The following is a 25,381-nucleotide window of genomic DNA, read 5'->3' as shown; positions in this document are numbered from 1 at the left end:
ACAAAAATGGAAGAGGCAAACACAGCAGCATTACAGTAATTTCACACATTTTCTTCCTTCCTTCCTTCCTTCCTTCCTTCCTTCCTTCCCTCCCTCCCTCCATCCATCCATCCATCTATCTATCTATCTATCTATCTATCTATCTATCTATCTATCTACTATCTTCTTCGCACTCTACATAAGCATTTTACCATAGAGTTACAGTCTCAGCCCTTTTCAGTTTTTCAATCTGAGATGGTCTTGGTATATGGTCAGGTTGATCTTAAATCTGGTAACCTGTAGCCTTGGTCATTTGAGTGGCTGGGATTACAGTCATGGGCAACTGCTACAAATATGACATTTTAACATGTAGTCTTATTAGTGTATACCTGTTTCAAATTTTTCTTCTTGTAGGTCTTGCTCAAAAAGTAAAACAAAACAAAACATTTACTTAAAACAACAGTGTCTTTAAATCAGAACTTGTCAGTATGTCTGAAATTGGAATAAAGCTAATCAATACTTCTTGCCCCTGCATACCGAACACTGAGCTCAGAATTTGATAACTAGTCTTCACAATGTAGTTGGTAGAAGCTTTTCTTCTTCACACTTTTTGGGTAAGTCAATTAGCTGAGAGAACTGCAGGTTAAAGAGAGGATTTAAAAAAAAATCAAGCTAGATGGAAAACACTCAAAGACACAGAATAAAAGATGGCTCAGCAATATTATTGCAGCCACTGTTATTACCGTGTGCTATGACTCAAGCTGTACACTGTGTATTCTGATAGCATATGAGGAAAATTAATATGTCTTTACATTCAACCATGATCTTTGCTTGATCTGCACAGTTGCAGCCTTGGTGTAAAGACCAGATCGAGACGTAAAATGATAAAGGAGCTTGGGTGGCATATTCTCCTGTCTTTTTACTTATTCCTGGAAATAAAGCACACCCATGGTAGAAGAACAGACCATACATTACAAAAACAACACCATTAAAGACAAAACAGAAAAATGCTGGCTTTATTTTTATAAAGAAATAGTGTGGTAGAATACTGACAAAAGTTTGATATGAACTTTAAAATAATACAAGTAGTTTATAAGGGTTGTTTAAGAGATGGAGGGAAGAAGGAGGAGGGGGAGGACTAAGGAGGAGGAGGAAGAAGGGGAGAACCAGTGGGAAGATTGGGTGAGAAGAAGTGTGGGAAGAGAAAAGAAGGTACCCATAGGTCTATCTGGAGCTCTATACACTTGATTATTAGTTTAATAGTGAACTCACTTCTAGTGTCAAGAAGCCTCCAGTGAACCAAACTATTGTACACAAATTGAAAAATGCTGAACTTTAATCATAGGAAAATTATGGAGGGGGCAAAGATTCTTAAGATGTGCATATTCAACCAGGCTTGTTTTCAGCTACCTTGATGCCCTGGGAAGATTCAGTTGCCAGCTATGGTCCTGTTGACCTATGTGACCGGTACTTCCAAGTGACACTGAACCAGGCAGTTGGTGTATAGAAACTGCACAAAGACTACATTCATTACCTGAAGTGTCCTTCATTTAGCTTATTGTTGTAATTTGCTTCCCCAATGCCAGAAGGGCTTGAATGCTGATGCTCAGAGCTCACGAAGCACTGCCTTCCAGCCAGATGAACTGACATGTAGTGATCTATATTTTGTTCGCAAGTGTTCATATCAGTAGTACTTTTTACTGCAATTATTAAGGCAGTTAAACACTGCATAACCTAATCAAATGCATGCTCTTTGCTTCTTGAAACTGGCATGAATGCTTTGGAACTACTCCATACAAATGAGCTGCTATAAAATTCAGTATTAAATTAGCTATGAGAGATATAACTGCAGAATGTAGGAGGAAAGGAACTCATAAAACACTGGAAGGGTCCACACACAGACTGCTATCAAGTCCATTGGAGTTCACATTTCTACTGAAAGAAAGCCAAGATGAAGGAGCCATAACTGAAGCATTATCACTGTGATTTTTGGAAGAAAGAGGACAGAATTTAACGTAACAAATTGTGCTTCTCAAGAAGGAAGTCCCTAGCCCTAAAAAAAAGGAATAAATGGAAATTCAGTGTTTATGATATGTGTCACGTTTTAATGATTCTCCACCTGAACACTTAGGTCACCTCCAGTACCAACTAACATCTCCAAAGGCTTCCTGAGTTGGCTTCCACCCAGTTCTAAGTGAAGAAACATGTTGAGAGTGTAATCTGTTACTATCTTTTACTTTAAAATTGCTTTGGTTACATATTATGCAGTTACATTTAATATGTAAATACTACCACATACCATACCTGTTGGAACCAAACTGTATAAATTTTTGGATGAGAAGAGATTTAGTAAAACTGATGTCATCAATCTATTCCAGAGGCATGAAGGCATTTTAAGTAATCAGTTCTGAATCTTGACATCAGTTTAAAGCTATAGATCATATCTTGGGCTCTTAGCATCCTGAAACTTCATTAATCTCTGTCTTGCAAGCAGAAGGGGCTCATTCATGGATTTATGTATTGTGACTATTTATGTTTCACACATTCATGTTGGATCCAACATCAAAGGGAGTGCTTTGTGGTATTATTTTTATTTTGTAATCATTAATCTCTGATAGGTGTTCTACTCTATGCAGAAATACAGTTACATACCACACCATATAATATTAGGTGAAGATGTTTATGAAGGCACCAAATTCATGGTGAAAGTTTTCTCTTGAACTAGTTAATATTCTGAAGCCTATAAAAAAATCCCAAGGATTAGTGTGTGTGTGTGTGTGTGTGTGTGTGTGTGTGTGTGTGTGTGTGTATTGTGTCATGACTTCATATTGTAGCCCAGGCTAACTAGGCAAATACTATGTATTATTATTGCCTCCAAACTCAGCCTCCTAAGTGCTGGAAGTACAGGTCTGTGCCAAAATCATACTACTTTTTTATTTTTAAGTTGAGGGTCTTTTTAAATTTTTAACTAAACTTGTATGTGTATGGATGTTCTGTCTGTGTATATGTCTATGTTACTGCCAAGGTGCCTGGTGCTTCAGCTATCAGAAGATGACATCAGAGCTCCTGGAACTTAACTGACAGATGATTGTGAGCTGCCATGTTTCTTCTGAGCAACAAACTCAGGAGAGGGTTGTAAATGCTCTTAAGAGCCATGCCACCTTCCCAAATCACTGAGAATCAGAAATTAAAAGTTGAGATTATTAATGTCTAATGAATTTTGAGGTGACAAAGAAGAAATAGGAGGAACAATTGAAGCCCTTAAAGTCGAATTAGCAAATCTATTATATACAGAGACACAGGATACTACGGCTTTGGGAAAACAGCATAAACAGTAATTCCACAGATCTTATCAAGACTTTTCAATTACATACTTTAGTGATGTGACATTTAATGGTGAATAGTAAGCTTCTTTCAGTGTTCTAAAGGTGACTCCAATGGACACATAGGACTGCAGTTAGAACTAAATGTGTTCTCCTCAAGAGAGAAAGTCAGAAGGGGTCCCAGGAAGTCAAAAGAAAATAAATCTCTGGTAGACTTAGAGGCTCTTTTGCTTCATTTATCAGTAATGGTATTAAGGCAACCCAAGGCTTTGTCACTCATCATATGCCTCAAAGGAAGGAAAATACTTGTGTCAGAACGCTTGAGATGACTTCTAAGGACCTCATCCAGCAAATGTGTCATGTACTTTAATACCTCCCCATTCAGGTGTTGGAAGTCAAGCCTGGGCATGCAGTGAGCCTCTCACTTCAAGGGCTCGCCCATTTCTTTCTCTACAACAACTAATTACATTTAATGCTATTTCATTAACTCATACCAGCAGGAAACAGACTTTTCTATTTACTGAATCAAAATGCTACTCGACTAGAAAAAGCATTCCCTTCATAGGAATTCAAAATAATATAAACACACAGTTTCAGAGGGGGTATTAAACACTGCATAGATTTATTTGCAAGGTATTACCAATACTACCTCAGATTTTACTTTAGAGTCTTGGATTTCTATTATTCTTTTACTTAAAAAAGAGAAAAGAAGTCAATGGTGACACCCACGTTTAATTTCAGCACTCGAGACTCAGAGGCAGGTCTATAGAGCTAGTTCCAAGATAACCACGGCTGTTACACAGAGAAACACTGTTTCAAAAAGCAAATAACCAAACCAAACCAAACTAAACAAACAAAAAGATTTTTTATCCCAAGTCCTATTTTACTTAAAATGTGTGACTTAGAAATACTGAAGATAGTCTACATGGCCTTTTAAGTCAAGATCCCTAATCATCCACATAAAAGAGTCTCTGCAATGGAGACTATACACTAGCCAGGCGATCATTGTCCCACCATCACTTTGACCTTAATGGATTAAAAAGCCTACAACAAGAATGCTAGTAGTACCTATCCACACACAGGAAATCAATAAGGGTATAAAATACTAATTGGATTACTTTTTAAATGATGATCAAATACTAGACAAGGATATAAAACTGAGTATATATATATATATATATATATATATATATATATATATATATATGTGTGTGTGTGTGTGTGTGTGTGTGTGTGTATGTGTGTGTGTGTGGTGTGTGTGTATGTATGTGTATGTGTGTGTGTATATATATATATATATATATATATATATATATATATATATATGTTCGTATATATGTGAATTCATGTAAATTTGAAATAATCTTAACATATAAATAGTACTACTGAAATAGACAAAAGTTTGTATCATGAAAGCAGAGAAGACTTCAGAGATCATGCATTGAGTCTTCTGGTTTTGCCTACCACAGTTAATGAATAAAGTATGATCAGTATTGTAGTGGGGCTAGCTAGAAAGCAGGTATCAATTAACCAAGGTACAAAGCTCTTTGAGGTTGGTTTGGGGGAAATTTTCTCAAGTTGTCCAGGTACAAAGTAGCAATCTTTGGTTGAACATGTGTAAGGAAAGCCATCATCTACAGTTGAGCTTCTGTTAACACAGGGCAAAATCCCCTGTTCTATGGTCAGTACACTTAAAGGAAACATGCAACTCCTGAAGACATATGATGCCTACATACCTTTATATAAAACTCCCTATAATTTCTAATTTTTGTTACTTGGTTAAGAATTAGCTTTTCTTTCTTCATTCCTATCAATGCTCTTCTTATGAACTCAAAAGAAAGGCATTTAAGCAAGATTCTCATCTCAATAGTTACAAAGAAACATACATATAACTCTAGGAAAACACAAAAAAGCGGCTAAGTAAAGTAATTCAGGGTATGGAAATTGAATAAGATAAATAGAAATAGTAATAAAAATTTAAATTAAAATGAAATTAGAAATGAAACATCCAATAAACTTAACTAAAACTCCTCAGTGGGAACCCTTAGCAACATGACACAACATTCAGAAGACAGAGCATTAGGGCTTGAAGATGAAATAAAGGAATGGGATCAATCACACAAAATGATTGTTATCCCTCACTCTTAATGGCTAGAATGTTCGTATACACTGGAATATCATGAATAGACCAAATCTATAAGTCGTGGATATAGAAGAAAAAAAGAACTAGAGGTAAAAAGCATAGGACACACTTTCAATGAAATCATAGAAGAAAACTTCCCAAATCTAGGAAAAGAAATGCCCAGTCAGTCAGAGGCAGGTGAAACAAGCCTATCGGTATCATAGCAGGTTTTTCGATGGGAACTTTAAAAGCCAGAAGAAGTTGGAGCCATGTGATTGATTCAACTTCTGAAAGCTGCCAACTAAACTATTTCCCCTGACAAAACTATTTGTTATCATTGAAAGAGAATGAAAATTTTTCTGTTATAGCAATAGGTTAAAGAAATTTACAATCATCAAACCATTTTTTAATGAGTACTAGAAGGAAAATTTTGACTAGAGAAAAAAAGGAAGATACTATGGGGAAAAATAAATGATGCTAGGACAGGGCTCATGTGAATTAAACCAAAGAAAACAACACAACATCAACAAAACGGTGGCAATTAAGCAATTGCTCTTTCAATAATAAGTCTGAATATAATTGGTCTCAATCACTCAATCAAAAGATGCAAGCTTATTGGTTGAATCAGAAAACAAGATGCACCTTTTTGCTATCTCTCAGAAAAAAAAAAATCTCGCCTTGAGGAATAGGTACTGTCTTAGAGTAAAAGGTATACAAACATTAGTACTAAATGCCTTTGTTGAGGAAATGGACTTAATAGACATCCACAGAGTATTCCAGCCTAACATGACAGAATATAAAATTTCCTGTTTTAATAAAGTAGACCATGTATTAAGACATAATGGACTAAAACTTGAAATAAATACCAGAGGAAACAATAAATTGCACAAAGTCATTCAACATGAACAATGAATGATGAAAGGGCATTTAAAAAGTAAATGTGCAAATAAAACACTTCTTGGAATGAGATGAAATATGAAATAATTGGTATAAAATAAAAGCAGTGAGAAGAGTGAATTTGTAGCTCCAAGTGCCTACATCAAAACATCAGAAAGAGCATGAATTGATTTACCTCAAGAGTTTGAAAAAAATAAAACCAAGTAAAAACCAATTATAGTGGATGGGGAGAAATTATCAAGAAAGGGCATAAATTTAAGAAATAAAGAAAAGCAAACAATCAATAAAATGTAGTTTCTTCCTTATAAAAGATAAACAAAATTGACAAACCCTTAGCCAGGTTAGCTAAAAGAAATATAAAGAATACAGCTAAGCTGCAGAGGGAGGAAGAAGGAGCCTTTGGGGGATGAAACTTGATAGATTATCAATCCTAAGAGGTCATCCCTATACACTTGTAAATACAAAGACACTATATGAAATTAGTAGGTTGTGTGTGTGTGTGTGTGTGAGAGAGAGAGAGAGAGAGAGAGAGAGAGAGAGAGAGAGGAAATCATTAATCATTAATTTGACAGGGAACAGGGTGAATATGAGTAGACTTAGAAGGGGTGTAGACTTAGAAGGAGTGAGGCTGGGACAGAAATGATGTAAATACAGTAACTGTGTATAAATTATCAAAAGATGAAAATATGTATAATATTAAATTAAAAGTTAAATATAATTACAAACTATGAGGAAATGAAAGAATATCTCTTTTGTCTTATTTTATTGAAATGTCTCATCACATTGTGAAATGAAAGAGTATCTGTTCTAGAGCTGTGCTATGTGCACCATCTGTGAAGAACCAGATAAGGCTCCAGCTGAGCAGGAACAAAGGCAGAGGATAATCCATCATAACACTATGACTAACAGATACTGACAGTTGACAAATGGATAGTCCTCAATATGTAGCTTAGGAAATTAGGAGCATACAGGCCAGTGCTATGATCTGAAACACAGCCATATAATTTTGGGAGGATTTCCTACCGTTTCTGCAATTCTGAACAATAAAGAAGGAACACACAGCATAGTATCTATTAAATATGCATACAGTCCCCAAGCCAAGTCACAAAATAACCTTGTTTGTTAGGCTATTATAGCATTTCTCCAACATAGTAATAAAGTCCCTGACCAATTTCTATTTTGTGACTACTGCCTCATATAAGCCTTCCCAAGGCTACGGCAATAGATCAATGCTGTGTAGAGCTCCTTGTATCAGCATCTCCAAACATTGCTCATGAAAAGGCATCTGGTGCCACCCAAGAACAAAGGAGAACCTGTGACAAATGACAAACAGCAATGGTGACCAGTGATATGGTCTTCAGAGTGTTTGTTACATAATTGATACAAGATCCATGATGGATCATTCTTGAAGGCTTTATTTATATGACTATTTAGTTTTTCTTTAAGAATCACATTGTTTCCCCCCAAAATCACTTACATGAAAGATTATGTAATATACAGTTATACTTTTTTCTCTAAAGTAAGATAGAGACAAGGTACTAGAGATTTGGGGAAATATTACCATACTTGTTTAAAATTTCTAAAAAATAGTTTATCAAATGTTATCAACAAAGTTTTTTGAAAAAAATCCCCATGAGGGTTGGAGAGCTAGCAGAGTGGGTAAAGTTTTTACCCTCCAATAGTAGAAACCTGGGTCCATCTCCAGGACCATCAACCACAAAACTCACACTCCACTTAGCAGGATTGCATGCCTGGAATCAAACTACTGAAAATGTATGACAGAGACTTAGCGGTGCTCTCTAGCTGGCAAGCCTGGCCTAACTGACAAGTTCTAGGATGATGAGAGACTGCCTCAGGGAAAAGGAGGAGACAGTCCAGAGACTGTACTTTAGTCTTTACATGCAGGGCATGAAGGATTCATGCATTAGGTTTTTAGACACGTGTAGGCATGCGTATGAGTACACACACACACACACACACACTCACACACACACAGATGTGCCATCTTCCAGGTCTAACTCCTGAACTAACTCCAAACTTTGAAATGATTGTGGCCTTAAGTATACAATAGTAGTTTTTGAAACTCGAGCTTCCAATTGTTCAAGATCTTTCCTTACAACTCCACTCAAATGTCTATCTGCCTTCCACATTTCTTGCAGGAGTCCTGGCTACTTTCTCTAAGCAGTACTTATGAAGCTCCTTCCTAGAAGATGTGAAAATAGCTGCAACACAGAGATCCAGCAGATACTGAAGAGAGGCTGGACCATGTCTTATGAAGGAGAACACTGCACCTATGGGTGGAGGTCAGACAGAAAATGAAGTAAACTGCTCTTGGCCAAGTTCAGTCTCTGCAGCAACTGTATAATATCATTGATGCAGTAAAATACTGTCACCCTCTGAATCCTTTAAGTGCACAAAAAACCATAATGCACTTTAATAAGAATCTAGTCATTTGACAAGTGCTTCTGATGACTATAGACAACCATTTCTTGTAGTGGTCTCTAAGTTTCCAGTCCTACCAAAAACTGTAAGACCACTACCATTTTCTCTATTCTTTGTCCACATGAAACTCAAGTTCTATGTAAATAGTCACTGCTTAAGATAATTTGGTAGGATAATGTTGAAATGTGAGGCAATTGTTAAGATTTAAAAATTTAGAGAATATTGGTCATATTCTTCCACTGAGGACTTCCTCACAGCATCTATGTATAGGTTCATTCCAAAGAGCATGTTGCTTTGTCCTAAGCAATCAATCAGTCAATCAATCAATCAATAAATAAATAAATTTTAAAGGCTTCCTTGAGAGTCAACTGGAATTTTTCTTCACCTGATAAAATCAATGAATTCTTTCCTCGGTTGGACAGACTTCTTTCTTCAGAACATTGACATGAAATATGACGAAGGGACAGCGCCCTCTCCCCAATATCCACTAAAGTGCTTTGTTCTTTGCCCATATAATTAATAACTGTCTGGCAATCAGTCATGCATTCTTCAACAGTACCTGAGGCACCAAGTGTCCTTCTAACCCCTCCTGACAGAGGAAACCTCCATGATGGCTGTGCACAGACTTAACTCCACATAAGCCATTTACAAGTTAGGATGAAGGAAAGCATCCCTGGGTTCAGATGCAGCCCAGAAGCCAGATGGCACTCTTTCCATGCAGCACTACAGAATTTTTGTTTTATTCAATTGGTGGCGGTGGCATTAGTTTGTTTCCATTTTATATAATTCAACCAACAAAAAAAAAAAAAAAACAAAAACTTCTGTATCCAAGCGGGTATCACTGAATATACACACTTGGATAGAGGTAAATCATTTTATAAAGTGGAAAAAAATTTGATAGAAACTTAGAGGAAGAGGGCCTGGAGTGGATGTGAGTGATGTGCCCCAGTCATTCTCTCCCTGACTGACATTCAGATGCCCAACAATAAATAAAATGGTGACAACATGTGGGAGCCACTGTTATGGTAACTACAGGAACAAGTTCTATTCCTTTAGACCAACACCCATCAAATGGAAAAGGAGTAAATACGTTGCTAGAAGTATTATCTTATTAATAGTTAGTAGCTTCAAAACACTTAAAACTGCGTTTTCAAAAAAGTTATTTAAAAATGCATAATATTAGTACAATAATTATTCAAAATACTTCAGCCAACTGGAAGGAAAAAAATTAAAGGCCTCACATTTCATAAGCATTAAGAACAGCACTATACTCAAGGAAAACTCTTTTATATATATTGAGAGAGAGAGAGAGAGAGAGACAGAGAGACAGAGAGACAGAGAGAGTGACAGAGAGAGGAAGGAAGGAAGGAAGGAAGGAAGGAAGGAAGGAAGGAAGGAAGGAAGGAAGGAAGGAAGGAAGGAAGACTCCTGAAGAGGGGCAGACCTGATTTTCTACACTTTTACTTAAAACCTCAGGTATGTTTATTAAAATGGTTTCCTAACAAAAATGACAAGAAAATGTGAATCAGATATTTGATACTGGATGAAACATTTTTCTGTTTATCCTTTGTCTGTTTAAATAATGGTGTTTATGCAACACCGCAGCGTAGGGCATATATAACCTAATACAAATTACTATAATGTTAACAAGTACTTTTCTTTCTAAGAGATGTGAGGTATGTTCTGGGCTCTCACTGTGTGTGGCCTTAGAGGGAAACAAGGTCTTACTGTTTTCATTTTTCTTAAACAATCTCTCACTGCAAATCTACCACGGTATGTGTGCAAGCATTCTCCTCTTTGTTTCTTTCTCTGTCCTCTCACCAAAAAGGAGAAAAGAGTCAAAGACATTACTAACTTCTTGTGAACCATCATAAAACAATATATCATTTATTAACAAATTTATATAGATTTATTTTTCATTACTTGTCAATGAGGTGTAACAAGGGAATGATATTTTGTGAATAATTATCTGAAATAGTATTAAAGTGTTAAAATTTAAACATATGTAATACACTTTCTAAGCTATAACTCATTGTGGTAATACATTAAAATTTCCCAGTGGTTGTTTTAGAACTAAGCCTAGCAGGTGACACCAACTTAACATAGCAAAATGGAGAAACAAATTTAATTTTACTTAGTACAAGTTATTTGGGAACTTGTAATTTATAATTTTGAGAAATTTTTCTGCTATGACATGGTAATGAGAATCTCAGAGAGAGTTTTATGGCAGACAAGAATTTGATGTTCTTTCTATCTTACAAATAAAACTACTGAGTGAGTTCCTTATAAGACATAACTCTGCAGGGCAGTGGTGGCACACGCCTTTAATCCCAGCACTTGGGAGGAAGAGGCAGGCGGATTTCTGAGTTCGAGGCCAACCTGGTCTACAGAGTGAGTTCCAGGACAGGTAAGGCAATCCTGTCTCAAACTTTCTCCCTCCCCCAAAAATAAAATAAAATAAAATAAAATAAAATACAGGGAAATCCTGTCTCAAACTTCCTCCCTCCCCCAAAAATAAAATAAAATTAAAAACTCAGTTTAAAACACATATATATGTATATGTTAATGTAATCCATTAATAAGTATATTACCATATGTATATTATATATATTAATATATACATATATGATATATGTATTTAACTTGAGTTTTAAAAACCAGCCCTGACCTAAGCTTTCTGTGTCAGGTAGATGTAAAATATTTACTGCATAAATTATCAAAAACAGATAAGGCTGATTATATGGATGAAGTTTTATAATAGTTTTAGAATAGAATGTGTGTACCAAGTTCACTGACTGTAGTGCATACTTCATTAACTTCCTCCCCTCTGGCTTCTCCTTACCAGAATGAGGGAACCTGTACAACCAATTATATCACAACCCAATTGTTCCCCTAGTGCCTCGGGTACACAGGATCATCTGAAGAACACTTGAAAACATCCCTGTTATTATGGTACTCTAAGGTGTCTTCCATCTATTTCAGCTGCAACAAAGGTAACACAGAGCTGCAGAGACATTAGGATATGCCATCCCATCCTAGATGAGCCTGAGGGAAAATGGCTGTACTTGTAGAAAACCTTAATGAGCAACTATAGTTGAGCAAAGCCTCTGCAGCACACCGTCGTCCAGGAGGCCTGCGGTTCATAATTTTCATATCTTTCCAAAACTAGGAAGCCATTGTGGGGCGCATCACTACAGGTCTGACTTCATAGCTGTGAGTTGGCTGTCAGTCCAATCATTGAGTGTAGGGAAGTGTGGAATCCAATAAGAGAGTTCATCTACTACACAAAGAAATAAATGGATGGGGGTTGGGGGTTATGCAGGGGCAATTGCCTTGAGCAAATGCCACAAGCTCCTTTAAGTCCCCTCTCCAAAAAGCATACTTTCTTCCTTTGGGCTTTCTTTTATCTGGTTGACAACTAACACTAATGAATTGTTGCATGGTCAGTGCTAATGCAAGTGTGGGTGGCTGGAGGGAGGATGACGTTTAGCAACATAAAGTGATAACTCAAAACATTCTGCCAGGCTTAAAAGCATCATCACCTTTCAGACTTTCACTCATTAAATTCTCGCTATTCTGCAGACAGTTAGTGAGAGTGGAACGGATGTATTTATAGTAAGGAGTGAGGTCTACAAGAGACCAAAATTGTAGAGCAAGAAGTACTAGGTCGGCTACCAAAGTAAATGTAAACACAAACAAGCTGAAGTTTGTGAAGTTGGAACAAAAGCAGTTGCCTTACATCATCAAATTGCACTTCTTAGAATATGTAGGACTGACCCTACATCCCTACATTCACATGCCTTTGCTTCTTTCATTCGACAGCCTGCTATTCCCCTCTAGATGATTAGAATCATTATAAACCACATTATGTCTCCCCAACAAATACTTAAAACCTTAGTTGGTCATACACTCCAGTTACCATATCTTATCCATCAGGACCCACTGATACTTGTGTTGTGTGTCTGTAAATATGTATAAGGGTCATCAGATGAGTGTTGTGCTTCAGGGCCATCTCATCCTGCTGAGAGTTGTACCACTCTTCAGATTATGAAACTCAATGGCATTGAGTCTGATGAGCTATGCATGCAACCCTTGACTTCTGTCTTCATTCCCTATAGCATCTCTCAACCAGGATGCCCTACTATGGCTACTAAAACTGACCTGAATGGGGCAGTGCAAAATGGAAGTATGTGAGCAGATGAAGATTTTATAGACTCTGATCGTGGGTTGTGTTGATCTGTTAAATTGTCTCAAATTTAACGTTTAAAAATATTATTAATTAAGAAAAAATTTGAAATGTAACAAAGAAAATACTGTGAAACCTAAGATGGAAACTAGATTAAGAATGGAATAGCCTGTGAATATCTGTAAAGAAGGTTACTGAAGATTCACAGTACAAGTCTGTAACATCTCAGGATGTTTGCTTGAACATCAGTCGTGAGAACATGTGTGTATGAGAAGCTAGAGGGAAGACATGTACTGTGTGTATGCCTCAGTATTTGTCTACTTGAGTTTGTGAGACAGGAGCCCACCACCTAGGCTACACTGGCTGGCCAGAGAGACCCAGGAATATGCCTTTCTCTCCTTTCCCAGAGTTGAAGTACAGGTTGCCACACTTGGGTTTTTCAATTGTCTTCTGGGGATCAAAACCAGATCCTCATTTGTTTAAGGTAAGCACTTTATCCTGAGCACCTCCCAGTCTGCTACATTCTTTAAATGACTAAATATATATATATATAATTTTACTACATTGATAAGGCACTTGGTATTTCTAATAATCTACAGAGAAGGCTTAAACTGGCGGTGACATTTATAATGCAGCTTTTGTGGTAAAAATAATCCAAATTAGAGAACAGGATCTGATGTTTGGTGTTCTGATTCTCATCTATAAAAGTGGAAATCAATTTAAAAAAAAAAAAAAAAAGCTGACTCAGTGAAATAAGGAGAATCTCAAAGTTGTACTTACTGGCATGATAATACTGTAGTGGATGCAGAATCCGGGTTCAGATGGAAAATACTCATCAGATACAAATCTTATCCTGATATGATTTCCTTTAGAAGTCTGCTTTCCTGGCACAGTCCCAGAACCACACCAGCGTCCTAAAACACTTCCATCACTGGGCTCCTCAACTTCTACAAAATCATACCTGTGAGGAGGCAAAGGGGCAGAGACTGGCGTCATTGCTTATCTAGGCAACGGAAACTTTATGTGTGCAATGCATCTATGGAGCACACCATGAGTTGTCCCCAATTATGCTTGAAAGGAGAGACCTTGAGATGCAAAAGTTAAAGAGAATTAGAAATAAAGACCCTGTTAGAAAAATATTAGATTTCTCTTTTAAAGCCTTCAGATTTGCTAGTACCAAAATTGAGATTGGTCAGACATTTAACACAAATATTTTGCATACAACAAAATTATATGACTTTTAATTCATGAATTATTCAAATTCCTATCTTAGTTCCTACCATCATTATCTAGATTTCCTAGTTTAAAAAAAAGATGTGTTTTGGAGAATTCACAAATAGTTATTAATTTAGAAAAGCATAGTACCAAAAGAATACTGAGACCACTGCTAATACTTATCAAGTAGAAGCCTTCTACCAGCTATCTTTTCGATGTTGGGAATAGCTGACAACATGCATTTGGATATTAGCTTATGTATTTTCTCATAAATCACTTTGCTATTATTCCAGCTCGTTCTTGCTTCCTAGGGTGGACATTGTGTCTAACACATGCTGAGTAACTGCTCCACTACTGAAGAAAACATCCCCAGCTTTACCTAACGCACAACTATTTTCTTTAACAACTGCACTTATAAATAAATGATAGTTTCTCTGGATTGAATTTCAAAATAATAAAAAGAAAATTACAAAACTTTTAGTGAGAGAGAAGTCTGACATGTTCAAACCGTTATTGATAGATTTTAAAATATAATGGAATATAAATACACTAGACAAAAATCAAAACCAACATTTTATATAGTATTCGATTTAAAGACAAAATTGTTAATAAAAAACAATACATAGACTGAGGATAGTTTTGAATCTTCCCCTAAGGAATGTAACAATATTTGTCAGCTTCATTTTTCTCACAAAAATTAAGAAACTAAGATCCTTTAAAATGGCAAGATACACTCAGTGTGGAACAATTCCTGGCCCAGAGCTGCCACTCAATGAAGCTTGCTCCTGATCTATGCAGCATCATTGCCCACCTCCATAAGCTTATACTTTTAATATAGCCTGAAGAATTTAAAAGCATCAAAAAGAGAACGTTCAATAACAAAAGACAATTGTTATATAGGCTCAAGGCAGCCATGACTCATTACAGGAGTTTAGAAGGATGGAAGTTGGGGTCCATATTGACGTGAAAAGAGTAGACACAGTTAAGTAGAGTAGACCTAAGTAAAATTGTATAAATCACTGTTTAAAGAGTTGGGTTTTTTTTTTAACCATTTCTGTAACAAAACTGTACAAAAAACAAAGTTCCTACTTGGGGAATTCTGTTCTGTTTGGGGAAGTAAACCTGTCCAACTGGTTTTCTACCACTGCTTACAGAGATGTGTAAGTGTGATAGAAGGAGGAACGATCAGTTCCTTGGGCTCAGGATTCATAAATCAGATGGTAAAATCTCTAACGAAAGTGCACCATGGAGGGCCGGAAGAGCAAGGTCAATTTTACATGGCTAGATTAGGATCCCTTTACAAAGGACTTAATATCTGGACTGTGAATGTGTGTTGATTGCCTGACCTGGACTGAGAAGGGAGGGAAATGGAGATGCCGACTAGCAAGAAGCACAATAGATAGGTAATACAAGAGGGAAGGGGCCAGGCATGGTCAACTGTGAATAGAGGATGGCAAACAAAGAAAATAACATAGACCAACCTGGAAAAAAAATCAGTGTAGGCCAATACTGATTTTGGTATTTCAGAGTTGGCTGTCAAAATTTTACTTGTCATACAAGATCATAAACAGAGGTGGGCACAGCTTTAATAGGAACTATTCGTCCTTAAAATATTTAATTCAATACATTAGATGCTTTCATACATATGAGTCCTAGTTTCCTTTAAAATTTTAAGATCTGGTCATTGTTACTCTGATGTGATTCACACAGGCTTCAGGCCGGTGTCAGTTCCAGATCATGAAGTGTTCTTGTTCACTTCATTGTCTTTCCCCTCACACCTGTAGGCCAAGCACACAGTAAAGGCTTGATAGGCACATGTGGAGTGAATAGGCAAATGTGCACTTGAACTTCACAGAGACTGAAGTTAGAGATGGATGGAAATAGCCATAGAGTTGTGCTGTTTTAACAGTCTTAGAACCCTGGATCTGCTCTCCATACATTCTACATATGCAGTTCTCATTTACTTGTACTAACTGACACAGTTGTGCATCTGGGTTTGTAATCCCTGTCATATATACATTCTAGTCAATGAGAGAGTAGCAGACACACCGTCATCACCTATCTGAGAAATCTGAAGAAATATTTCAGGTGTGAGCATGAAGCAAGGGGTCTTTACACAGCAACCTACAAGAAAGAGAAAATCTGGGTGCAATCTTGAAGCAGTAGCACAACAACTGAGGCGAGTGGGAAGAAAGAGTTCTCACCAGAAACTGACAGAAGTGGAAGCAGCCCGCAGCACAAAGCCTCAAAGCAGTTCAAGATCAGGTAAGTGCACTTCCTGCATTTGACAACCACAAGCCATTTTCAACAAGTAAACTGGGAAGCATGCAGTGTGTTCAATAGGTTCTTGGGACCATTTTCAAGATGACTATTCAACTGTTAGATAGAATACATTATAAGGAAAAAAGTATAACAATTCCTGTAGCTACTTTCATTATAGCTAATCTTCATGTATGTTCAAAAATAAACAACATATAGGCTTACTTGATTGTCAGTTTCCTTTACAACACTTTGAAGGGTTTTCCTAAAGCACAAGAAAACACTGTGGCCATAAATGTTAAGGCCTTATGCTGAACTATGTCTAGGGCTGCATACTTGTCTAGCATGGGTGCAGCAAGTGTTAGGCTGATACCCAGCACAGTAATATCAAACAACAAAGTATGAATTTCAGCCCTGTCTAATTTAGATATTGATGCAGAACTCACTGCTATGCAGATTAGAGAAGGGTGTCCAGTCCATTCTGGTTTCATGAAGGTTTTCTAATGAATTTGGTGTCAGATTTAAAACACATTCTGGATTTATGGCCAGATATTGGTCGTTCACCGTGCCCTGTTTAGACACATCAGTAGTTCTGTTCACCAGTTTTTTGGTTTTTTGTTTATTTTGTTTTTTTTTTTTTTTGGTTTTTTTTTTTTTTTTTGGTTTTTTTTGAAGGAGCTATGGAGTTTTCCACTTTGTGGGAAAGAAAGAAATATCTAAAATGTATACTCTAATTAGGAATCAGAAATTTTAAACTACTTTCATAGTAAATTAGGCACTTCAAGTTTTTGAGCCCCACAGCTATTATTATACAATAATATAATTAGGAAATTTATCCAATTATTGTAACTTTCACAGCTCTATCTAATAATTGGTGAGGCATATAGGAAGCTTAAGTATATCAATAGAACAATTACTTATTACGGCTTACACTTTCCTCTTTTTACAAAAAGGCCATTATCAACACACTTTTGTTTAAAAACTTGCACTGAAGGTCAAGGTAAGCAGATTATGGATGAAGATGTTGCTCAGTAGCAAAGCACTTGACTATCTTGTACTAGGTCCTGAGTTCAATCTCTCAGCACCACAAAAATTTTTAAAAAATGAAATAAAGATCAAAATCGAATAAAATAGAACAGGCAGTGGGGGGGGGGGGCATACCTGAAATGTATGTGCCTATCTCACTATTCAAATCTTATCATACTACAGAGGACAAAAGACAAAAAAAGAAAAATACCATTGACATGAGCTTCAATGTTTGCTTCCAATCTACAGAGTACATTCAGTGGTTTTGGAAAAGGATAATGCACTTTAACCCATTTACTTTCTCTAATGATTCACATGTTATGTTTCTCACTTTGTTTTCCCTGATGCCATCAGCAGAATAAGGGATTCATAAAAGGAGCCAATTTATTAATGTTTACTAACCACGTTTAAAGCCTCATGAAGGAAAGGAAGAGAGAAACTAATGAGAAAACCGTAATTCCAGGTCATGGTAGAAGGGAGTGGGAACTGATTAAAGCATACCATGTGTGCAAGCTCAGGTGACCATACTGGAGACACAGTAATCCTTACAATATACTCCCAGGTATTAATTTTCAAGGTGAACAATTGCCCACACCACTATTTAAAGGATTTGCTAAGCATGAGCCAATCAAACATCATGTTCTCAGAGCAACATGATGCAGCACACACAGTGCAAAGAGGCTGGTGACGGTCACTCCCCCCCTCTACCATACTCCTGGGACCCAGGGAGGATTTATGTTCTTTTATGTTTAATAAACAAGGCTAATGTTGTAGGTAAAATTTTTGTTCTCCTGTGGGAATGTAGGAAGTGTGAGGATATGGGAGCTGTTTTCTTACTCGTAAGAATGTAAGAAGTATACCAGAGAAATAAATTCACTGGTAAACACAATTGTCAGACACCCAGCTTCTTTCAACAAAAATAAACCAACCCTGCAGAACAGGCCGTCTCTAGTTCCTACTGAATAAAACCCTGTCAATTAAAAGGCCCCATCAATCTGACAGTGGTGAGAAAAGATGCCAAGTGCATGTGGATTACAGAAAGCCTGGCTCTGCAAGTGTCAACTGGTTCAGGAGCAGGTTGGGATAGGTAATAAAAATAATAAGATGACAATTACTGTACAGAACTTATCGGCTTATGCCTTTGCTATCCACACACAAACAGAATCTTAAGATTGCTATTCAAATACCTGTTGTCCTTCTAGACACCAATTAATACTGAAAATACTTTGAAATAACTATCATATTTATTAGGTGACTACAATATGTTAGGCAAGTTTTTAGGTGCTTCTGAATATTTTCTCAATGGACCCTCTTAGAAAATGAAAGTGGAAATTTCTAATTATACCCAGTTATGGGTTACTAAATATAGAGAAGCTAAGTAATTTGGCTAAGTTTACAAAATAAATAATTATAAAGTTATAGCTTTAATTTTGAAAGCCAAACCTCAGACTCCAAGGACTTAGAGGCTAAGACCTACTATAGTCACTATACTTAAGATATATCTCTATAATTAAATTTATTTTATTTTCTTGTGTAACTACAGAAAAAATATAGGTCTCTGGTCAAAAACTGACTATGAAATCATGTTTTAAGCACTGGAAAACACAGACTGTAACAAATGAAACTGAACATAGAGCTTGATAAGTCTAGATTATTTATTGGTACTATTTATTATCAGCAACTCTTTGAGAATTTCAAAACATTATGGGTGCCAAGCATACAATTATACGTCCCACAACAAACAACAAATGATTGGGAGATTCTCATGGAAACGGGAGAGCTCGCCCTATGAGAGGTGGCTCAAGTTGTTAAGGTGTGAGGTAAAGATTTCAAAGTAATTCTTATCACTAAATAAAAATAATGCAACTGTATAGGCCACTAATTCAACTTACAAAAAAAAAGAACAAGGACAAGACAAGGGGAAAAAGCAATAATTACTAGAAGTAAAAATTTTTTAAGAGGTATAAGCAAACAAAATAAGTATTCATAATTTTAAGAAATTGACAGAAAGAATAATGAAAGAAAAAAGTTAGAAAGAAAGAAAGAGAGAGAGAAAGAAAGAAAGAAGGAAAGAAAGAAAGAAAAGAAAGGAAAAAGGAGACAGAAAGAACAATAGACACAGAAAAGAACCATGCAGAAAATATAATTACAGTAAAAATGTTTATAATTTATTACATTTTCTCTAAATATATTTGGAAAATTGTATAAAATAATAGATAAAACATGAATTATCAACTTGGTAATAGCAAAGTTAAAGTAAATAATAATGCTTAAATTGAAAAGTTGGTCAATATTTATCAGTATAAAAATGAAATAAAATGTGGGAGTTTATTAAGCTATAAACAAATGCATAATACCAATTTTTCATAAATAATTACAAAACATTGAATGATAAGCATCCCAATTAATATGATAATTTTCCCTAATCCTTGTATTGAATTCTCTGAAGTGGCAATATTTAGCCTTCAGAAATATGACTCATTTCACTCAGATAGGTAATTGCTACCTATTAGCCATTAGTAGATTATATGATTACTGTAATTCGCCCAGTATGAGCTTTGTCCATGAATAAAGAGGAATAAAAAATGATGCTCCATAAAATATTAAAAGGAATTACACCAGTATGATCATAGTAGTAAACTAATCACCAAAATGGCTTAGTTAATTGGCTACTATAAATTGGAAGCAGAAGACTTCCAAATTTGCGTGAAAAGTTAGATAAATGTGAAATAGAAGAAAGAAAATGTAATAAGAACAGAGACAACAAATATCTTTGATTGCTGATAGACTTGAGTGTGGGTGTATGCATGTGTGTGTGTGTGTGTGTGTGTGTGTGCACATGTGTGAGACCAGGAGTTAATTCTGGGTGTCCTCCTCAGGAGTCCTGCACATTTCCTTTGAAACAGGTTTCTCACTGTCCTGGAACTTCACTGTGCAGCTTAGAAGTTGATATGATGCCATTTTAGTTTTTGAGTCAAGATCCCCTGCTGAAGCCAGTGGTTACTGTTTCTGCTAGACTGCCTGTCCTGCAAGCCTGTGGATACCCCTGCCATTTCCTTCCTGGCTATTAAAAGGATAAGTCACACCTGTTGTTTCCACTTCAGGTCTGGGCACTGAGCTGATCCTTACAATTGAAATCAAGCAATTTATAAGCAGAACCTTACCTACTCCCAGCTAATACATTTTGAGAACCGAATTCACCAATTAGTACAGAGGCCAAAGAGCTCAGACCTGGAGCAACAAAAGGGAGTTATACTATGAGTATAGGGGTGGTTCTGATGCTAAGGTCCTGTTCCCAAACTGGTTCTTGATCTGTCAGTTAAGAAGCCATGAGCCAATTGTTAGGCAGAAGGAATAGTCAGGATTTCCAGGTACCTGTAGGAAAAGAGTCAGATGTAAGGGGGGGGGGGGGAGAGAGAGAGAGAGAGAGAGAGAGAGAGAGAGAGAGAGAGAGAGAACGAAGCAGCCATGTGAGGTCCTCAAAAAGAGTACGTGCCTGTGGCCACTCCTACAGGCTGGTGGTCAGGGATATTTAGCAGGGACTAGATATATCTTAGCAACTAAAGTTTAGGACAGGTGGGAGGTGAAGAAATAAAAATATTATTAAGGATGATATTTCTAGGCAGCAGAAAATAGGGCCCAACAATTGTGTTGAAGGCAAGTTGAAAAGGAACATCTGTGGTTGTGTCTTTTATCCGTGGATTCAAGGAAGCTGGTGGGAGCTGGTAGCAGGGCCCATTCCCAGAGCTTAGGCTGGGTAGCATAAAGCTGCACACAGCAAATGGAGGTAACTGTTATACATCATTTATGTTGAGGTAGATCTAACAAGAACTGGTGTGGGATAAGGTAGACAGGAATCAAAATTTATTTGAAACATTGGGCTTCCAAAAGGGATTGGGACCTACAAAGATAATTCAGTAAAATGTCTGGATACAGGATTAATAGACAAACAGCAATATTCTATGCTTATGACTGAAGACTCAGAAACTCATAGGGGAAAAAGTAGGTCACTGCAGATGTCCTAATACAAAAAAAAAAATACACTTAGCCAATATGAGTAAACACTTACTGTCTGAAAAATATATAACCCAATGACAAGAAGTCCTGGACTTATTTATATTTTTTTCAAAATCTAGATAAGTTTTCTAGAATTTTGTGTAAAATAGTAAATTACCTTAACAGAGCAAAGATGATGAGGCACATACAAGGAACCGGTGCTCCTTAAGTATCAGCTCCATCACCAGACAAAACTCAACTGGTACTCTGACTCTGCCCATGGCCAGGATATAATAGATTACTCATCAGGGTGCTGCACAGTTAGTGTAAGCCATAGCCCTAAATGGCAACAGAGGGGGAGCCGGACTCCTCTAGTTTCCTCTGTGGAAGCAGTTGTCTTGAATTTAGTGACTCTAGAACAAGATTAGCATGTAGATATTTTCTTTTAACAGTTGCTTCTCTTTTAATAAGAGACAGATAGACAGATTTATTGATCACTTTAAAAAAACCTCTGAGTACTTTCTCTTGTTTCCTGGATTATCAATGTTATGCTTAGTGTGGGGCTGTAGAAGAATGTGTAAAAAGCATTCCTTCAAAGGCTGAAAATCTTGTATCTAAGGTTGAACTGATCCTGAAATTCACAATTACCTTTTGCTTCTACTTTCAGTGGAAGTTCACTTTGTATCTCTGTGTTGTTAATGACAAGAAACAAAGGTTTGGACAGTAGTTATAAGTATCAATTCAAAATGGGTCCCAAGAAAGAGAACAGACCATGTTACTAATAAGATGAGGTGCAGCCAACTCAGAGTCCTCGCCTCTGAAGAGCATATCCTTAGACTGTGGCACAGTCTAACTGGTGATGAGTTTTGCAGAAGCATCTCATTAACACAGATTCTGTGAGGCACGGATATATCAACCACAAATACCAGTTTATATATGATACTTTTGCACATGTGGTAACAACTCTATTGGGCATTAATAACCTCAATTTGAGATGCTACGTTTAATGATATTATCATTACTATATACTATAAATGAAACTATCACTCTGCAGGTAAGAGCATTTGCTGCTTTTGAGAGGACCTAGATTCCCAGCATACACATCACAAGGTTCACAGGGCAGCCTGTGACTCTAATTCCAGGGGTTAACAATCTCTTCTGACCTCTGTGGGCAACAGCAGATGTGTGTTTCACATTCATACATATAGGCACTCATGTATGCACAAAACAATCTAAAAGTAATAAAATTGACTTCTCTGTCATAGCCCATCTTCACTGGATGAAGGGAACCCAAGGAGACTGAAATCAACAAAAGAGAATTGATGTGCACACAATTGTCACACTGTCTGGGAGCACAAGTCTTGACATAGGACAATAATATTGATCCTTTTCAGTAAAGGAATTGGATCTCAGAAGGCAGATAAACAAAAATCCTTAATTCTACTCACAAGAAAAGCAAAGTAATAGTTTTTATTTTATTTTGCTTTCCTTTTGGTGTATTTTCTGGGTTTACTACATGGTTTTGTTTACTGGGAAAGGGACTAAGTCGATATGTGGTATTCTGTTCTTGAACCCAATGATTGAATAAGGAGGGGTTAGTCTTTTAATGTTTTCATTTCCAAAGAAAGGAAACAAAACAGACAGCTTTATCTCAAAGGAGCTGGTCTGGTCATCAGGTGACGTGATCAGGGCTGTAAGTCCAGCTAAGGAGATTACTTCATATTTGATGGTGTGAAAAGAGAAATGAGAAACACCAGGCTCAGTGCCCACTTGGATAATTCACCCCCTAGGCAAGATCCCGAGGCAGGGATTATCTGCAATACTTTTATTTTATTTTCTTCTTGGACAATTTGAAATATGCTTTCCTTTTGGCTATTTCTTCTCTGTGTTACCCTTTCAAGGTGCTTTTATAGCAGACTCCACCACAGCCTTTTACAGGTCCACACACTGCAAGGAACCCTAGCAGGTTTAACAGTTTCCCATACATTGCTGCATTCCCCTTTTTTGCTCCAGCTGATTTCTCTCAGAATCCCCCCCCCCCAGAGAAGAGACAAGGTAGTTTTAAAATAAATTTGTGATTATCTTATAACTTCTATTCATATATTTAAAAATTTTTTATCTCCCCACTTTTTCTATGGCCCTAAATTTCCCTTTGGAAATATCCAGAACTAATGATATATTTTACTTCTGAATATATCTTCCTTTCTCTTTCCCTATCTTTCCCCCATCTCTCTCTCTCTCTCTCTCTCTCTCTCTCTCTCTCTCTCTGTGTGTGTGTGTGTGTGTGTGTGTGTGTGTGTGTGTCTGTCTCTCTCTCCAATTTTATCTATCTATCTATCTATCTATCTATCTATCTATCTATCTAATCATTAGTTAGTTAATATGTTAGTTATAAGTATGAATTCCAAAGCCCTTTGCTGTGGGATAGCCTTCCAATCAGTAACACTTCACTGATTTTTATAGAAGCAAATAGAAACTGAACTCTGATGTTTCAGATATGTATCTGAAAAAGCTGTGCTAATTATCATATGCTCAGTTAAAGCTAAGGGACAATAAATGGCTATTTTTAACAACTTATGTACTGTAATTTCAATTGTTAAACTGTTTATATTTTCATTTAACCTAGAGCTTACAATACAGAAGTTGAAACTGAAGTCTTAACGAGATAATATATACTTTGGGGACAATATCTTCATGACTCCTGTTTGATTGGCTGTTTATCATCACGGTGTGAGCATTGAAAGGCTCCACAGGGATAGTCAGAGAACAGAAGGTCTTCATGTTACCCAGAAGTAAGACCTATACAACAGCTCCCTCTTATCCTTCAGACTTCAGTCAGAGAAACTATGAAATTTTGCAGACAGCTTTCCTTCTACTTCAGGGATTTTGGGCAACTGAGTCATTGTGGGCTACTTAAGCCTTTAGTCACTAGGAACCTCAACCTGGGCGAGACAGCACATTTCGCCAGATGGTAAATATGACCACATCTTTTGGTACAGTAATTCCAGCAATGATGGCCCTGTCATAGGTCAAGCACTTTAAGTCACCGGATTTATTACTCAGGGTTTCCAAGCCGCACAACAGTACATTTCACTGGATATACGTAGAAAAATACCCAGTAGTAGCTTTCAAGGATTACACACCAATATTTGAAAGCTATATATGAAGTCCCCTAATGTAGGATTACCTTTCCACTTCAGTTGACACACTTCCACTTCTTCAGACTTTAGCTGAATAGAAGCTCCTGGGGCAAGCACCATCTGGGAGCCCAGAGGCAGAGGCAGTGACGTCTTTGCAGCATGGTCTATGCCACACCCATCACAATTTTGAATTTTATTTTTTCATGAACATTCCTTTGCTATTCAATGGTTTCTGGAGGTCAAAGAAGCTCTGAATAATCTTTGGATCCCTGATACATAGCATGATATTTGGTTGATGCATAGCAGGGTACTTGACTGCTAGCTAAATAAGAGAATGGGTGAGTGTATGTAAAGATAAGGAAACAGAATCATAAACAAATATCAGGAGATGTAGTTGGCAAAAAACACAAATTTACATACTCTCTTCAAATAGAAATAGCTCATATTTTTCTCTTAAATATTTTATTATTTTATTCACTCCAATTCACATTAAATACAAGCTAACAGATTTTTTTTTCATTTGTAACTCCACGTGGCTTTTAAAATGAGGGTACTAGACTTTGTTTGGAGAAATGAATTGGATGCAATATTCTGGAATTAATTTTCATCCTAGTAGCCTTCCATTTCTCATTCACTTACAATCACCATGGTGACCACTGAGCTTTGTGTACATGTCTCCCACTCTGACTTAACACTAGATGTGAAACTTGGTATACTTGAATCTTAGGATCTAGCTTTCTCTATCTTTATGTGTCTCCAAGACAGTACATTATCAAACTGTACTGGACAGACAACT

General features: G+C 36.7%; 1 protein-coding gene across 3 annotated transcripts in view; it reads right to left on the bottom strand.

Annotated features, from left to right (window-relative positions):
• Pdgfc (platelet-derived growth factor, C polypeptide) overlaps positions 1–25,381 on the bottom strand; it is a 177,625-nt gene that overhangs the window by 25,315 nt on the left and 126,929 nt on the right. For 2 of the 3 annotated variants that reach the window (NM_001357746.1, NM_019971.3), the window contains one exon: positions 13,730–13,910. The exons of the other annotated variant lie outside the window; for it this stretch is intronic. In NM_001357746.1, coding sequence (NP_001344675.1) covers positions 13,730–13,910 — 181 coding nt within the window. The remainder of the gene's footprint in view (positions 1–13,729; positions 13,911–25,381) is intronic. 3 annotated transcript variants of the gene reach the window in all.

Source organism: Mus musculus, chromosome 3 (genome assembly GCF_000001635.26).
Source record: "Mus musculus strain C57BL/6J chromosome 3, GRCm38.p6 C57BL/6J".
NCBI classification, from domain to species: Eukaryota; Metazoa; Chordata; class Mammalia; order Rodentia; family Muridae; genus Mus; species Mus musculus.
Note: the sequence above shows the minus strand (reverse complement) of the source record. Positions and strands in the feature narration are given on the sequence as shown.